The sequence below is a fragment of the Cinclus cinclus genome, chromosome 5, assembly GCF_963662255.1.
Source record: "Cinclus cinclus chromosome 5, bCinCin1.1, whole genome shotgun sequence".
In the NCBI taxonomy this organism is placed as follows: Eukaryota; Metazoa; Chordata; class Aves; order Passeriformes; family Cinclidae; genus Cinclus; species Cinclus cinclus.
Genome location: NC_085050.1, coordinates 43,842,424 through 43,861,011, shown reverse-complemented (window position 1 = coordinate 43,861,011; position 18,588 = coordinate 43,842,424). Strand labels below are relative to the sequence as shown.

General features: G+C 37.6%; 1 protein-coding gene across 3 annotated transcripts in view; it reads right to left on the bottom strand.

Moving 5' to 3' along the window:
* Positions 1-371: 371 nt before the first annotated feature.
* The window catches only part of FBXW7 (F-box and WD repeat domain containing 7), a 104,106-nt gene continuing 85,889 nt past the window's right edge, over positions 372-18,588 (bottom strand). For all 3 annotated transcript variants that reach the window (XM_062492906.1, XM_062492907.1, XM_062492908.1), the window contains exons 5-11: positions 16,274-16,397; positions 14,297-14,433; positions 12,485-12,598; positions 9,236-9,417; positions 7,950-8,175; positions 3,434-3,644; positions 372-2,382 (exon numbers count right to left, since the gene is read on the bottom strand). In XM_062492906.1, the coding sequence (XP_062348890.1) occupies positions 2,114-2,382; positions 3,434-3,644; positions 7,950-8,175; positions 9,236-9,417; positions 12,485-12,598; positions 14,297-14,433; positions 16,274-16,397 (1,263 nt within the window). In that variant the 3' untranslated portion in view covers positions 372-2,113. The remainder of the gene's footprint in view (positions 2,383-3,433; positions 3,645-7,949; positions 8,176-9,235; positions 9,418-12,484; positions 12,599-14,296; positions 14,434-16,273; positions 16,398-18,588) is intronic.

Here is an 18,588-nt window from a genome sequence, read left to right as displayed (position 1 = left end):
AACTGATTGAAATCAATAAATAATAAACATCAGGTTTCAATTTAAGATGCAGTAATGAGATGCTATCGGAATAAGTCTTAGGTACTTTAGCAGCTTTCTGTTGCTGCCTCCCCGCCCAGAGCAAGGTCCTGACATGTTCCTTGTGAGGAATGAATGTCCTTCCTGCATGTTTGCCAGACCCACATGACAAATCCTACATGGTAACTGAAGGTGAGGACACTCACACACCTGTGGAAGGGTTATATAAAAATTCCCCAAGACATATTTTAGCATGTACCAGAAAGATGAGCAACTTGACCTGCTTTACCCCTCACAGGATACATAATATTAAATTAACAACTAGAAAATAAAAATAAATTAAAAAGACATACTAACATGAAAAAACACATTTTATTGCACTTAAGTTATAAGAAAATAAAATTTCTAAGTGAATCAAACCATAGACACAATCCCTTTAAAGGTTGTTTTCCTCCATCACTTCAGGTTGTTACATAACTAAAATCATCCAACTGGAATCTGATTGTTTTAAATCAGACTATAAATAAAACAAAAACAAAAAATAAAAAAGGAGGAAAAAAGATCGCCAAGGATACAGTGTTAAACCACTTTCACAGTTCATCTTGAGTTGAGGAGAGGCTCTTGGAGAATGAGGCAAACCATTTGACTCTTTCTTTTCTCATTTTGTTTGTGTGTGACATCTTTACAAAAATGTACGCTTTTGCTCTGTCAGTTCCTCCCAGCAATAACTGCAACATTTTTTTCTCAAATACTGTAAAACACTAAGACTGACCAGCAACTTTATTTTAATTTTTGCATTTTATAATATTTTTTTAGAAATTTGTCACTTTTTTTTAAATGTATGTTCATTCCATTCACCACAGCCCTCACAAAGAAAAATTTCCCCATAGAACAGGCTGCAATAGCTTTGTTCCAAGGAATGTGTTTTAATTTTGCCCAGAAAAAAGAAAATAAGCTTTGCACACACACTCAATTCTTTATTTGCAGGCAAACTTCACTCTTAATTGTCTGAAACTCTTCCACTCTCAGCCTCTTAGAGGCACAGTTGGCTCAAGTTTCAGTGGCAAAAAGTCTTTTTCTGTAACCAAACTAGAGCAAATTTGGAATTCAGTCTGGGACTAAAACGTCACAGCAGAAAAAAAATAATAATTTGCTTTACTTTCTTCATTTAGCAGCATAAATAAGTTTGGCCACTGGGAATACAGTACAGGGGTGGGACAACAATCCCGTAATTGAAGACCTACTTCTAGCACCAGCATTATTAATTAAATCCATCAGAGGACTCTCAAAACCCAGGACAACTTGCCACCTCAGAGCAACTTATGTGTTGAAGAGTGTAGATGGAAGCAACAGCAAATGGATTAAACAGAGGCTAATACTGTGAATGACATTGGCAATGGTTGGCAAAAAATAAAAAGAGGAATAAAGAAAAAAAAAAAGCTCTGATAAAACTGTACAAAACAATTCACAGTAATATTTTAGCTTTTCCACACCAGGAATGGATTCTTTGTTTTTGTTTGTTTTCTCATTGCAGATGCTCTCCAGTTTTTGAAAGTCAGCCACTGACTGCTGGTGGAGGTTGGAAGGGACCTTAGAGGGAGTCCTGTCCAACCCCCTGCTCGGAGCAGGGCTAAAGGACAGCTCGTTGCTCAGAGGGGCTGATGGGACACAGGGTGACCCAGGGGTGCATGAGCAGGCTCACCTGTGCAGCTTATTTCAAGATCTTTGTAAGATAACTTGTAACATTTTGTTTTCACTCCAAATTGCTCAAGAAGCTTTTGGAGGAAAGTAAAGAAATTAATTGCACCTGGTTTCATTTCTAAGGTTGGACTTTTGCAAAGCTGCCCCAGTCAAAAGTGTAGACTTTTTATGTGACGAGACAGCTAAAGCCTCTCTTGTCAGTAATAGTTTGTCATCTTTGTCTTCTCCTTCGTAGTCTGTAGGTCTTTAGGATCTGTTGCCCCAAGGCAACATCCTGCACCACCAAGGACAAGGGATTTTTTTCCTTTTAATGTTTTCTATTTTCTTTTTTTTTCCAGGGGGAGGGAAAGGAGAACATCATCTACACATTTGGAAAAATTAATCTTTCTGCCCTTCACTTCATATCAACGTCAAAGTCCAACACCAGCAGCTTTGTTTCCTCAGTCCCATTGCGGCTCCCAACTGCACACACCAGCTTTGTGTTAGAAGCTCTGATTCGCCACACGACACCTCCACTTCCCCCGCTCTCCAATGTGACTAGATTTCGGATAAATTCACCCGTTTTCAAGTCCCAAAGTTTTACAGTCCCATCATCTGAGCTGGTAATTACAAAGTTCTTGTTGAACTGTAAACAGGTCACAGCACTCTGGTGCTTGTTGGGACCTGTAAGAGTAAACAAAAACATTTCTACTTGTAATAAATTAGAAAGCAATGTCAGACAGTGCTGCATCTAGAATAAACACCTTGTTATTTGCACACAGCTCCTTCCATCTATTAGAACTATTAGAGAACTATCTGTTATAACTCCTGGATTTGTACATTAAAAGGTGCAGAAGCCTTGCCATGCTTCTCAAAAATTCTCCCCCAGTATTTTCTTCTTTGTTTCAGTGATCTCATTGTGCTGTATATCAGCAGCTGGGCAAACATGCACTTGAACATCCATAAAAATGAATCATCCATAATGACATGACTGCTGTAAGAGTTAGTCTCCAAGTCCCTTTGAAGTGTAATTGTGAGTTTACTCCATCAGTAAATACTGACAGTTATATGCTGACATATAGCTTAAAGACTATATGTTTGTTAAACTGTTAAAGCAGCAGTTTGCTTTAGAGGGAAATAAAATTCCCTGCTCCAGCCAGCACTGCTGCATCTAATATACGAGAATGACATAAGACCTTTTTCTGTGGGGAGAAACACAACCATGGGTTTGTGTGCATGATTCCTGAGTGGCAACTGTTAGCATGTGGGGAAAAAAAAATAAATCTTTCTCCTTATTGAAATAAAGAAAACATCTTCCACTTGCATCTCTTGATTTATTGCAACAGACAGTGTACTTTGCCTCCTGATCCAATTAAACTGGAGGCTTTGAAACATTCAAGTGACCCCTAAATAAATACATTGACTGTCTATTTTGAGATGTAATTTCCTACATGTTTATGTGGCTTATTAGGCTAATATACCCATAGCAAATTGCTATCAGTCCAGACCATCTGCCTTTTATAATAGGCAAATGATTTCAATGGATTAGATTAAAAACATACTGTTCTTCTAGTTCAGAAAAAGATCACACAGCTATCACCAGAAAAATATTCAAGTTTTAAGTGGTCAGTGCTTGTTTCTTTGTACATAATTATTTCAAAGTTTTTTTTATGTAGAATCTGCAGCACAGAACACTGTAGGCCGCTTGATTTACATGAAAATAGTTTCAACTTACCTTGCAATGTCTGTAAACATTGTCCTGTTTTAATGTCCCAGATTTTGACTGTAGAATCAGCATTCCCAGACACAAGTATATTGTCCTTGAGTTCCATTCCACTTGTGAGTGACTGGTGGCCTGTTAGAGTGTGAATGCAGTTGCCTGTCTCCACATCCCAAACTCGGATGGAAGTGTCAAGAGATCCACTCACCACATGGACACCATCAAACTACGAGAAAGGCAAATCTATTACAAGCAATTATATTGGGATCTTACAAAGAAGGCTATTAAGCATTTAAGTCATTATATGCAATATATATAGATACTATACGTATTTATATAGTACAAAGTAAGAAGTCAGTAGAGATGGCCATGTTTGATACCACAGCAGGTGCTTCATGGTCAGTGCAATTTTCTGTTGAAGATGTGGGCTCTTGAGGGACATGGTTTGAAGAGACTCAGCCACTGGTCTCTGAAATGCAATGCATCTCCTTTAACCAGAACAGATCCTGACTACCCTGCAGTGTGCAAAGGTAAGAGAAAGTACTTTTCCTAAGCGAGATGTTAAAAAGCCAACCTTGCTTTTTACAAGTCTGAGGGACTTCAAGCAGGAGAACAACAACATTAAACCAGAATCATCTACACAAAACTCACAACATAAGAAAATGGAAGGAAATGTAATTGAAAAATGTGGAATTTAGCTATTTTGTAACCCTAATTGTGTACAGTAAGGAAGTGTAACTTTCCAGTCATTGTAGGGAAGGCATACAGGCTAAGATATGAAATTCTTTTGACCAAGAGGACTCATCATGTAGAGAACAGAAAGGTGGAAAATAACTTGACCTACAGTGACTATAATATAACAGTCCAGAATTCTCAAAAAAAGGAAAAAGCAGTAGAATAAAACTAGTGGGCTTCAAGCAGGCATACTTAAAAATCCTGAGACCTCCTTCCCATGAGGATTTTATGTATCTATTCTCTGAGGGGAAGAAGAGTTCAGGACAGTTGGCAGTTTCTTAAAGACACAAACTATCCTGTGTAAAAGATAGCAAGTACTGTAAATTACTGAGACCCACTTGGCTAAACCACAAGGAATTGTACAAAAAGTAGAAACTAGATCAATAGACGTGGATAAAAGAGCACACTGGGACAAAACCAGAAAGGCAGGGCACAACACAAGATAAAACTAGCAAGAGACATTTCACCATTGCATAAAAAAGTCCCAACCAGAATCATAACAAAACCAAACAAAACCCACCAAACAAACTAAACAAACAAACAAACAAAAAAACAAAACAAAAAAAACCCAACAAAAAAAACAACAAAAAAAACAAAAAAAAAAACCAAAAAACCAAACAAACAAACAAAAAAAAAACAAACAAACAAAAAAAAAAAAAACAAAAAAACAAAAAACAAAAACAAAAAAAAACCCAAAAAACAAGCACATCAAGAGGAAGGCCAAAACCCCCTCATTTATCCTCAGTGGGAAGGAAAACACTTATTGAGGCCAGGTATTTAACTTCTTTTTGTCTCAGTCCTCAGTCACGTGAGTGTGGGCTCACAGTAGTAATGTCAATGACAAATGAGTACAAGGATTTGCTAGAATGGGGGAACAAAATCACATAAGGCAAGTTAAGACAGTATCAGAGACATCTGCTGCTATTTTTGAGAACCCATGGATGATGGACAAGTTTCAGATGGCAAATACAATTCCTTCTTTTATTGAAGGAGATGATGGGATAGAGGAATTATGGATCAATCAGCCTAACTTCCATTTCCACAAGTAGTTTTAAGCCCTTTGTAATATGGTAAGTAGCAGCAAACAGATTTGTGGGAAAATTATCTTAACCAATATGATTTTTTTTTCATGATGGAGTAAAAAGTCATGTGAAACAGTGAATGTCTTGGTTGTATTTTTACAATTTTTACAAAGAGGGAGACAAATTTGAGGCAGTGATACTATTACTTTGTTCAGGGTACTATTAGAGATACCAGCATTTCAGAGAGGTCTGGCATTTACTATTTTCATTAGGATTTGAGTGACATTTGAAACAGTAGAACTGACCAAAATCAAGGAGTGTAGGAGTCAAGTAAAAAATGTGAAGATCTGAACTTGGCAGGGAATGAATGAAGGTACAGCTGCAGCCTGGGAGAAGGAAAGCTGGACAGGAATCTTGGTTATATTTAAGGGTAACGTGACACTACTTGTCCATGTGGACTGACTGGTACCTGATAATGCAAGAACAAACCCAATTAAGGGAACTCTGGGGCTGCTGCTTCTTATAAGACCTGCAGAAAATTAGTATCTTAGATCTCTGCAGTCGGACATGGCTAGCATGGCACCTAGATTCAAAAGAATGGAGAGTGACTGGCACACAGACTGCTTATGTGCTGTATGCACTGCATTTTATGAAATGCATTTAAATGCATTTTAATATGCATTTTCATAGGTGAAAATACACTAAAAAAGACCCTCAGGTATATGAATGGAAGGCATAAAAAGAACTTCACTTCTAGCAAGCATTGATAAGACTTTGCACCCTTTTTTGGGTCCCCTGCTTTCAAAAGAGGATGGGAAATAATCTGACTTCAGATAACAAGACAAGGAGTGCCAAGTAGCCCAACAGACTTGAGAACACTAGAGAATATTTTTCTATCCTAAGAAGAACTAAACCTGATTGATGTAATGAATTTTCAATTCTTTTCCCCCTTTCCTGCAAACTAATTGTAGTCCTTTTTCATGAGGCATCCACAAAGAAAGGTTTAAGGCTGGGCATCAAGATAAATTGATGGTGCTGCAGTGAAACAAACAATATTTTGGATCAGTGAGATATCCATGAACCTTGAGAATCTGTGGGTTACTGTGAAGGCAGGTAAGAAAGAGTAAGAAAACTCAGCATGGTTAGTGGCCTTCAACTGCTGCCTAAGGATCTCTGGAAAATACTAGGTCTACTCATGGGGAAATATCAAGATATAACAGAACCTGCCTTGGAGGACTGGCTTATTCCATTTGATTATTCTATTTATGGGAGTTCTGCTGTTTGGGGCTACTTCAGGTTAAAGGGCAGGAGCCACCAGGCAGTTTTAAGGAATCTTTCTGTTCCAAACCTGTAAACACCTGTAGCCTCCAGCTTGCCTTGCCCAACCCCTTCTCATTTGTTTCAGAACATACCAATGTGTAACACAACCCAGTTATTTGATCAGTTAGTACTACAGTATAAGAGCAAAACATAAATATTCGTAAGCCAAAACAAGAGTCAGTGGTGAAGATAAGGTAGAGTAACATCTGTTCCCAAACTGCTCCACATGTAAGAAATCCTCAGAACATTTCTGAGAGGTAGACAGGTAGGTAGGCAGGTAGGTAGGTAGGTAGTACAGCATTTTTAACTTGCTTGCTGCTTGTCTGGAGAACTCTCTTCAGCATATGAATATAAGAGAAGAGCTGGAGTTTTTGATAAATTTTGCTACATATTTTTGAGAAAGGAAACAAATTAGGAACTTTGTTCATATTTAATATATTATGGAGAGATATGAAACACTTTATGAAAAACCTCTCTAGCACTGAGCTTCACTTTCTGGGTCACAAACCAGAGCAGTTACATGCTGAATGCCATTTCCCAATTTTGATCTGTCTTTGCTAATTTCGTTTTCAACTCCTGACATTGTGGTGTGAACAGGCACAAGCATGAAATTAATTTCTTTTGCCTTTCGATGCCTGGAAGTGATGTTTTGACTCTGTGAATGAACAAAATTATGTTTTGGGTTAGTAAAGGTAAGAAGACCCAAGACATGAGGTTTGTGTATATCTTTACCAGCTTTATTGGGTAAGTGGCGGGCAACAGAGAGATGCCACAAAGCAGCACCATAATAGCCTGCACCTACATTAATATGTTGCTGTTGAAAAAGCCTCACACTTGTATATCTGGCCTGTACTCAGAGAAGAGGAAGTAGAAGGCTAGAGATTTACATAGGATCATTAAAATTTTAGGTTCAGCCTTAATGTGAATTAGAGTTTAGAACTGGAAGATAGGACTGGAAAATGACAATAAACAGATCTCCATAAATCGGACTAGAAAATGAGAATAAACAGATCTCCATAAATCATAACATTAATCAAAGAGGGGTTTTGGCACATTGTCAATTGTTATATACTCTGATTTATTTAAAACAATAACTTTAGAATTTCTTGAGGAAAGTAAAAACACAGCTCCAAAATACATGCAAGATTTGAAAAAAAAATCTGAACCAAACAACCCATCAATCCACAAAACAATGTAACCTGCTGGTACAGAGATTTGGGCTTTATTGTACTGGGTCCTTTAAAAAAATGCTACTCTAAAAAAAATCAGTTTCTAAATTAAGACAACATATAAGTAGTGTAACAAAATGAAAGAGGGGTTTATCACAGATGCCTCTGTATTCTTGTGGTCTATATAATTCTGTACTAGGTACCCACAACTTAATAAACAAGATAAAATAAACTGACTTTAAATGTTACTTAAGGAAACTAAAGCAGCAGATAAAAATCACATACCTGTAACGAGTAGACTCTGTTAGTATGCCCTTGCAGTGTGTGCAGACAGGTCTCTGTCTCTGGATCCCACACTTTGACCATAAAATCATATGCACCACTTACAACCCTTCTGCCATCATATTGAACGCACCGAACTGCAGCGACGTGGCCCATCAGAACGTGTAAACACTGGCCCGTCTCTATGTCCCAGACTCTCAGCGTAGCGTCTCGAGACCCACTGACCACCCTGCAGCAATGAGAAAACCCCTCCTGTACTTAGCATTGGACATAAAAGTACTAAAACAATCACACTTGGCTATAAATGGGTTCTGAATTTTAATTTTGGGACTTTAGATGGAGTTGGTGCACCAGCCAACAAAGTTCTAGCTGGTGTGACATTTTAACTGGGTCCTCAGATGACTGGAGTGTTCTTCTTCCTTGCTCTACTCACATCCTCATCCTGTCTATTTGATATAACTAGCAATCAGTATTTAAAAAGGCACTTAATTCCTGAACAGCGAAACAATGACATGAGAAATTCTGTGGACTGTTGTTATCTACCTATGAAAGCTTATGAACATGGTGAGCTCAAGTTGGTGCTACAGGCATTCTGTTTTACCAACTGAGTTGACTAATTATAACAAATAAACAAAGATCTTTAGAAATATCACTTTTAGTAAAGTAAGAGTTATTCTGCTTGATTTTTTTTCAGTTTATACTGCTGTAAGGTTTTTTAGGCAATAACAGAAATGAGACGGAAGCACATTAATGGAATTTATATAGAAAAAGCTCATCATTCTTTGAAAAAGAAGATATGCAACCAACAATCTCTCTGTCAACAACTCCATACCACAGACAAGTAATGGAGCTATGCCAATGTTTATTGAATCAAGACATGGTTTACTGTTGCAAAAATTTATGCTATAATCAGTTAAAATTTAAATAAAATACTGCAGTGACAATACTTATTTGATTATTTGGTAAAATGAGTAAAAGTTTGCAGCATTGACAAATGAAGGTATTAATCAGTGCAGGAGACTGGATCACGGCATAACAAATAATTAGCTTTGAAACAGTGCAGACTCTGACTTTCTGAAATACATGACTCAATTTTCAGTTCTTCATTTAGCATTTTAATGCTTCTACTCCTATTAATTATCTCCTCCCTTGTGTTGGTTTATGTTTTGCCTGGTTTGTGTTTCACTCAGTTCTGGATGAGGTCCCCAAGTCTCAGGAGAACTTTCAGTGAGCACAACTGTATAAATGCCCGGCCAGGCTGTGGCTGTAGCTCTGCACAAAGCTCTCACCTTTTCTCATGGAGATGCATGCATCGAACGGTGGAGGTGTGTCCATACAAGGTGTGGATGCATTCCCCAGTCTCAGCATTCCAGACTTTCAACGTTCTGTCTGTAGAGCCACTGATGATGATATTGTCCCTCATCTGTGATGACCACACTCCGCCTGTGTGCCCAACCAGTGTTCTCAAACACTGAAAATAAACATTTTCCTTAGTTACCCTTTTAACACAGGGGAATGGAAACTAAGAAAAAGCAGTCTTGGAGGTAACAGTCGGCTCTCATAGTAAGAGCCAGAAGACCCCTGGAAACTTCTTTCTGATTGAACAAAAAAATTCCCCTTTTAAAAAATACTCATCAAATTTCTCTCTCAATTGTTGGTACTTCAACTATAATAATTTTTTCTTCCAACCTTTTCCTTTCCAAATTTCTCAATACAAGGACATGTTTTGCAGCCCTGAGTCATTTTCCTGGCATTTTTCTCAGCCACTGCAGGATTTTCAATAGCTTTTTGAAGTGTGTTAGAAGTGGAGAGTACACACTTGGTAGTTTTACAACCAGTCTATAAACCATGTATTTTTGTTGTATTTTTCTGGTTTTTTTTTTAAATCCAAGAAACACTGCACTCTAAACCAAGCTACAGCATCACTCCTGCAAAACCATGTTTCAGACCTTTTTCAGACTTTACTGTTGCCCAGGAGAGGATCCCACACTACATAAACACAGCCTCCCTTCTCTGATCCCAAATGTATGACATGATTTCTCACTATGTACTGACAGTGTTTGCTCACACCTTATTCTATAATACCCCTGTTGGCCCAGAACAATGGCTTGTCTATGTCTCCCAGCCTGTTTTCCCTAAAAGTAATGACTATATATGCTTTCCCACCAGGCAGCAAAAAATGGTAATTAGCAGAGAGAAGGAAAAATCCTTGCAGGACTGCTTTACAAAGATGCTCTGTGAAGATTCTGCATTTACTTTAACAACATGATCTCTATAATTACCCATTTTCTAACCCATTTAAATATGTGCCATGTTGATTTTTGCATTATTCTATTTTCTTCAGTTCTTTTGTGGGGATAGAGTCTTTCAGCACACACAGCCATCTACTTCTGCACTATTATTTTTATCAGTCAAACCTGTAACTGCACAAGAAAAGAGGTAAAGGCAGTTTGAGGATCTCTTTTTCTGTAATCTAATCCTAAGTGGCATTAATTGCCATGGTCTTCCTTTAACTGTTAGTTGACTCCTCCTGCCACAGTCCAATATTCTTTATCTGAGATAGTGTATCTGAAATACCCAGTCTTTTGGTTTACTCTATTTAAACATCGATGCATTTTAGCTTTCTAACCGTCCTGTCCAGGATCTTCTCCTTGTGATCACATACCTCTTGAAAATGCACTACTTTTAAGCCAAAGATTACTTTAGAAAAAAAATAAACAAACAAACAAACAAATACAGAGTATCTGGATCAACTCTAATAAGAAAAAGCATAACTTTGGTAGTTAGCATGAGTTTCCGCTGAAATGTTCTATTATCACTGCATGCTGTATTTCCATAACATGAGTTTTCTTCCAATGTATTTTTTTCTGCATTAGTGACAGTATAGTAATTTCTGTTGTTAATATCCTGTTCTTTCTAGCATCCTTGAAAACGGTTTGCTTTTTTGTTGTACATAGGTTTACTGTTCTTTAACAATTTTTAACTGGTCTGCAATTACTGGCTCCTGGCTTAATTCATTGCTATCAAATCCATCTTTTTCAGTTCATAGCTGATGTTCATTTTTACAGTTCTCTTTTTTTTTTCCTTATTTCATCCAATGTGCTTATATTTTAAGAAATAATCCTGTAAAAGCAGTTAAGAATACAGAATCCTTATTTTGGGCTTTACATCTATCAAGGGAATTATTTAGTCATGTTCATTTCCACAAACCAACCTTCAGGGTTTCTTTATTTTATTAATTCTTCAGCATCAGTAAGCATGAGGGCTGATACAGCATGCTTCCATCTTTCAGACACAATTTCTGGCTCTCATAAAGGTTTGGGGTAAATGGCCACATTAGGTTTTGCAAATACTTTCAAAAAATTACTGAACAGTAATTAAGTCATGGCACTGTGCTTAATTTGATATATTTAAGGGAATGTTTTGCTTTTGGGAGTGTGGTATGTACAAGGAAAGTATTTTTCATTTGTGTTTAGGTTGCCCTTTTCAATTAAAATAGATGCAAATTTCATTGTGGAATCCTTCATTAGACAGTTTGTGGTAGGGAATTCAACTGCATCAGGGTAAGGCAGCCTATGGCTCTTAATTTTCTTCTTACCTACAGTAGGATTAACAATCCCTTCAAGGATCTTCTGGACATGCAATGACAAATGCTGAATACATTCAGCTTCCACATTATGAAGTGGATACCTTTTGCATCTTAAACATGCTATCTTCAGCAGCTGTCCTGTTTTTATCTATACCATTAAAACCAAGCTAAATGCACAAAATAGCAGTATAAAAGGAAAAAGTACTACTTCATCAAGGCCTTTTCTACATCCTTGGTCAATGTCACCTCAAAAAAAAAAAAAAACCTGTGGGCTGTGTAGATGTAATGTTCTAACATAACTGAAATGCTCAGTATTGTCTTTTTGACTGCACATATTGTTTTGTTCCTCTAAGCCAGAATTAAATTATTGAAGCTTATTACATTCCTCCCCAAGTTGGATCTAATTTAATAGGAAATATTTAAATCTAAAGCAAATTTTTTTTTTTTGTGGCTCAGCAATATAGTGGGTTGGAAAGAAAAACAAACTCTCTATTTGAAATCTGAGCCAGTAAAATGAACACTCCATTGCAAAAACTTGAAAACAACTGAAAGAATGCTAGAAGATAAATGAGAAAATGAGACCCAGTGGGGTAAATGGCCTAAGTTAAGCTTTAAGGAAGATAAAGTAATGTTTCTGTCCAAATTCTTTAAAATCCATGTCACAAATGACTCCACAAAAATAGCAGAACTGCGAAGAGAACAAGGATATATACCAGTGGTAACATGAATAGCACTGCAATTTCACATCAAGGTGACTTTTTTGAACTGGAGGAGTTTCTGCGTAGGGAAAGGCAACCCAGATGTTTATCCGGTACATTATCTGATTCCTACCTCAGAGGCACCAAAGGCCACCCTACAGCATGGTCTGATGGCACAGTAGCATTTTTGCTGTGCCACTGCTCTACATGTGACTCATTTCCCAAGGAATCCAGCAGAGCAGCCACCTTACCTTGCCTGTCACTGCTGACCACACTTTGAGTGTGTTGTCATCAGAGCCGCTCACGATCCGGTTCCCACAGAACTGCAGGCACGTGATCACATGGTCATCATGACCCTTGAGCACCTGGCAACCAAGAACACAAAAGCAACAGTCACAATTTAATGCAGGAGATTAGAGAGAAGCAGGAGACACAGAGTGCTCTTCTGATTCATAAGTTACAAAATGCTAGAGTTGCTTCAGTAACAATAAGGCACCTTAACCCTGTGTGTCAAGTCTAATTTACTGCCAGCTGGGACCAAAGAAGGTGTTTCCCTCCTTCCATGGAGTGATGCCACATTGCTTAGCAGGTACACTGCAGTTACTGCAAGCCTCCTAAAAGTACAGGGAAAAATCACTAACAAAAGTGGGCTGAATTAGTAACTCAACACTGCTCTATTTCTCTGCAGTTATTCCATCTCTTTATTTTTCAGTTGAGTTACTGTTACCTTTTGTTTCAATCTTGAATAAAAAGGATGGGCTGATTATTTGCTGAGTATTTTGTATGTCAGTGCTCAAGGCTGACTACATCTATTTTTTTCCCTTACCAGCCAAGCATTGTATTGTCTTAAATGCCAGGCAGCACCAAAGGCAAAAACTAGAAAACCATCAACTCAAGTAAATAAAAACAAAAGCAACAATTTCATGTGTTAGGAATGTGGACTGCAATGTTGCTTTATAGAGGTGGGATTTTCAATGCTTAATTTTGGAAAAGCTGTAATTCTGTATAGCTTATTGCAATGCAGAAAAAAACCCAAACAAACAAACAACAACAACAACAACAACAACAGAAAAACCACTCCTTAATAGAATACATAGGATGAATATTTTTTTTATCTTAGATATGCAAACATTTTTCAAGATATTCATTGAAATGAAATGGCATTTGGATAATGCCAGAGGCTGTAATTTTAACAATAATTCCAATATAATTTGATGTGGCATATCAAGGCAAGAAATACAGAACTGTTGCCAGAGATGGACATAAGTCACGGCCAAATAAATAGAAGGATATAGCCAAAGGTTTTCCATGGGAATTCTTTTGGTCCTATTTTATTTTGCAATTTTTAATTAAGAAAACAGGTAAATTACCTTAAAACCTTACAAACCCACAAATGTGGGTTTTCTTCACATTTCTGGCTGCTTGTTCATTATCAAGTTTGATTAGAGAGCTACTATTTTATTTACAAAAGGTTTGAAATACTGAAGATATTCCATATCTTCATATTGGAAAGTATGTAATGATATATATCAATGTCATTGAAAGAATTTTAACATTTAGAAAACCCCACAAAAATCTTAACACAGAATGAAGTTATTGTCTTGTGCTGCTCAATTTAGAAGAATATATTTAAAAATAAAGCATGAATTGATCACAAAACAGTTGTGGAGTATTTTTATGTTGCAACATGACCCAGCTCTACCAATACATACATATACACTTATAAATAAACATGTCTGTATGTTTAAATATAAGTATTTCAATCAAGTTTCCATGACTACCTGTCTCAAAGAAACAGGCATATTTATAAGAATTCACAAAATTGTACAGAAATTCTTAGAAGTGCATTGAAAGGATTCTGCAGTATGAAGCATAACACATTGCCAAAATAGTGGTCAGAATATAATTTAAAGCCAGGGTAAGCTAAAACACGAATTATTTTTTTCTGTAGCAATTCACTGCTTTTTGTGCATGGATAGTCTTGTTTGTTAAAAAGAAAGAATCCGAGCCACAAGCTGATCCTACTTCATTCACGGCCTTGTGCACAGAGCTCAGAACCTCACCTTGGGCGATTTCAGTTCTCCTCGCCGCCAATTGGTATCAATCCTGTGCTGTCTGATGTAGGCACTTTTCCATGGACTGTGTATAAAGCCTGGTTTTATTACTTTCCTCCTCTTGATATGTAATGGTTCATCAATCCCTAAAATGGAATTTTAAAAAGCAGGGGCAGGGGAAGAGATGAGGCCACCCCACAGAAAACACCTTCCCTCCCAAATCTTTACTGTGACCCCTGACATTAAAATATGGCAGAAACGTAACAACCTCCTGCAGGCCAACATTTGTGTGTCAGTGACACCACCCTGCTCCTCAGAGATTTATACTCTGTCTGTCCTTGTCAGTTCAGCAAAATCATTACCATAATCATGACTGAAAATGCTATAGTTCATCATTCCCTTCTGGCAATCTCCTAGTTTGGGTTTGGATCCCCCTTTCCAAGAAAACGCAGCAGAATACTGCCTTTTACAAATGGGTATTGTCCAAAAATGTCCTTAACCACTTATTCTGGAACAGTTCAAGAAGTCAACCTTTCTGTCTGTGGTTCTCCACTCTGGTCACTCATCTTCCTTACCTTTAAGTTCACTGTGACTCCTGGTATCAGTGAGCTTTCTTGATCTTAAAGGCTGTGTGCTTTTGGCATTGTCTTCTCTCGGCTGGAGTTAAAGTATAGCTATGCACTTTCTGACTTGACACTTAAGCAGTAGTGCTTTGTTTCAGCCTTGCTACTACAGATTTTTTTACAGTTCTCTCACCTTGCTCTCTTTTCTATGCAGCTCCTTTATCCACTGCATTTCATTACTGGCAGGAATCTCTGTCTCTTGGCAGTATGTGGATTTCACTCTTCTGCCTTTAGCCCTGTCTCTGCCTGGAATCTTGAATTGAGGACTCCTTCATGTTACTGAGCAGCTCTCAGAGGCTAAGAAGGCTGCAATACTGACCTGCTTGCCTGTGCTCTCCTGCCTGGATGTATTTATTCTTACTTTGAGCTCACAAATGTAAGCTCATTCCCCTTTCAACCTTCTCCTTTTTTCTCACTCTGTCATTTTAATGCATTTTCACTGAAATTTTTAAGAGAAGAATCTTTAGAGAAGATTTAGGAGGTCAGACACCTGCTTTCCATCACAAAAGAAAACAAATTAGTTTAGGTGCCCTCACAAATAGCCAGCTACAACTGACATTGTTATGTTTTTTGAAGCCTTTGCATCAACCCCTCACAAGTCCTTGTCTCCATACTTGAAGGTAGTCTGGACACGGTCCTGTGTCCAAGATGAGACTGCTCTGGATCACATGTATGTGCTCTTCTACCCCCCTCCTCCCCAGCACAAAGAGATTCCTTGTTTCCATAATTCTCCTTAAAAATAAAAGCTTATATTTTCCATGTGCACAAATACATGGCTACTTTCATGGAAGCCTTTTTTTGCCCATTCATAACAGTGCTGAAGCACCATATCTTCTTGAATTGGCATGAGCAGAACAATATCCATGTGGCTAATGGACTATGTGTTCCTCTCCAAGCAAACCTTTTAGCACCTTCTCCCACTACCATGTGCCATATCTGCCTTAATTACCCCACAAGTGATGTGAAATTACACCAGCCCTTCTACAAACCACTGAAACAGTTTTTCTTCCACACTACAAACTGTCAGATACTCCTATCATTTTTACACCTCAGCTGTTATTTCTTTTGGTTGCATTTTGAATAAACATAATCCTCAAAAAGAAAACCCAATTGTATTACAAAAACATTCAACTGGTATACTTTATAAATAAGATATTAAGCCTAAACTCTAGCATTCCATGGCTTATTTCTATTACCTTCTTTCAACAGAGATACATACCATGTAGCTCAAAGCATAACTAGCACTAAATCTAAAGTCACATGAATTGCCTTCATAAAACTTTAAACTTATTATGTAAATGAATAGCACTTTTTATGATGGCAACACTTTGACCATTACATCCATCATTTTCTTCAGCCTTACCCTCCTCTTTGCATTTCTCTCTCCAGAGAAGATTATCTTCAGCCAGAATTCTCCAGTAACGACATGTCTGGGCTGCCTGCAGAAGGTCCCTGGGTTCCAGGAATGACAGCACATACAGTGCTAGCTGTAAAAAAGAAGAAGAAAGTGTATTTTCTGCACTGCTTTTGAAGAGAAAAGTGAAATAACTCCATTTACTATCACACATCAGGGGCTGAAATACAGAAAATTGGAACGATAAATTATTAAACAATGTCTGAAACTTAACAGACTCCAGTTTATTCCTGTGAGCATGTGGAAATATCACAAGTAACTAAATCCTTATAGATCATATCACAAAATGATTCTTGCATTTGCAATAAAACAGATGTCAGCTGCAATAATTATTACATTTTTGAAAAAATATAAGCCACATTACTTTGAATCATTAGAATTATTACCAAAGTAATTATGTCTGTTATTTTAGCGAACAATTGCACCAAAAGTTATTTTGAGAGTTGAACTGAAAAGTACAGTGCTAACCACGTGAGTACATAGGGATGGACACTTGATGTGTAACGTCACTCAGTAAGCCCAAATACAGAACAAGTAAATGCTATGTTTCCCACAGCTTAAAACCAATCTGCAGCCATAGGAAAGGCAGTATAGGTATTGCTCATTTTCTGATGAGAATTCAAACACACTCCTAGGTGGAGTTTCAAGGAGCTTTATGGATTGGGATGCAGTAGGATTAAGATATGTAACTTTAGAGCAGCTTGTTACCGAAATCACAGGGCAAATCCTTAAGAGCACCAGAAAGTAAATAGAAGATGAGCTTTTCCACGTGACAAAACTAAAGTTTATTGGGAAAAAATTCAGATTTTGTCTGACTGACCTAAGCCATACAGTGACCACAATAAAGCCCTCAAAATCTCCACATCTCCATGAAGCCTTAAACAGAGGCATAAAAATCACAATCCAAAACACAAGGACAGCTATCATTAAGGGCGTGATGACCAAGTACAGCTTTTCTACTTGACAGCAACAATGCAACTACCTAGCAATGGAAAATAAGTGTAAGGTGCAGGAAAGTCACAGGAAATGCAGAGTCCCTAAAAACTCTGCAGAAAGAACAATATTGACAAACTTTAATGCAGAGAACTACTAGCACGCTCACAGAGTAGGGTCTCACAGTAGGGTCTTTGTCAGTAATTAACAGGATGCAGAAGCTGTCAAGGAAATTAGATCACCCATTTTTACTTCTGCTTGCCATGTACTTTGTTCAGGACTTTCAATTAAATTTTTAGGTGAAGCTGATAGATAGACAGACAGAAAGAAACAGAATCTGCCCTTCAAAGTAGCAAAGACTGAAATTTACTGAGGGAGTCATAACTGCAGGCTGCTGACCTCAGCAGATTTTTGACTTCACTTTGTGAGAAACATTTAGTTTTAGTAATCTAGACAAGCCACTAGCTGAGCAGGAAATAAAAATTCAGAATGTCACAACTGTTTGCATTTTGGTTGCACACACACCTTTTTTGCATGTCATCACCTGCAGCTCATGGGGAGCCCACATTAGAGGGAGGGACCTGTGCCTTAAATGATGTGTTAGAACCTGTAGGCACCCCAGGCCACAAACCTGAAGAACCTTCTTCTCTCCTTACTCAGGGAGTCAGCACTTGGGATCTGGTCTCTCTATTACAGGAGCAATAACTGTACCTGTCTTTTTAACTTTCTGTCTTCATTCCTTGGCATGTGAAATTATTGAAGAAGTGTTTTTCCCTAACACACATTACATAGAACTGCACATGACAAAACTCAAACATTACACAGACCTTTTCCATTTTTTGCTGAATGTTCCTCAGTTGACAGCAGTTTGTTTAAATATTACCTGTGCTATCTATACAGACACAGATATTTGCTATGTTGGCGTTAATTACACCTATGAGCCAACTGATTCTAAACCAGGTTAAATATGGGCAACATATATTTTAGACTACATTTATCTAAATAGTCATCAATGGTCAACACAGCCCACAGCTGACTTTAGGATTAGCAGTGGATAAGAAAATTTCAGGTAGCAAAGATCTGACTTTTGACTGAACTGGATTTAGAACTACTCTCTGTTGAAGTGTTAATAATACCCAATAGTAAGCAGTCCCTTGCCTTTTTCTCCACTTACACAGAACCAACAAAATTTCTATGGCTGATTTCAGCAAAATTCTATCTATTGGTTTCCTGACATGACTTTCATAAATAAGCAATTTGAATTATTATTTCTATAGTCTCAGCAAGAAAACAAAGAGTATTTATTTTATATTAACTATTTGACTATCTTC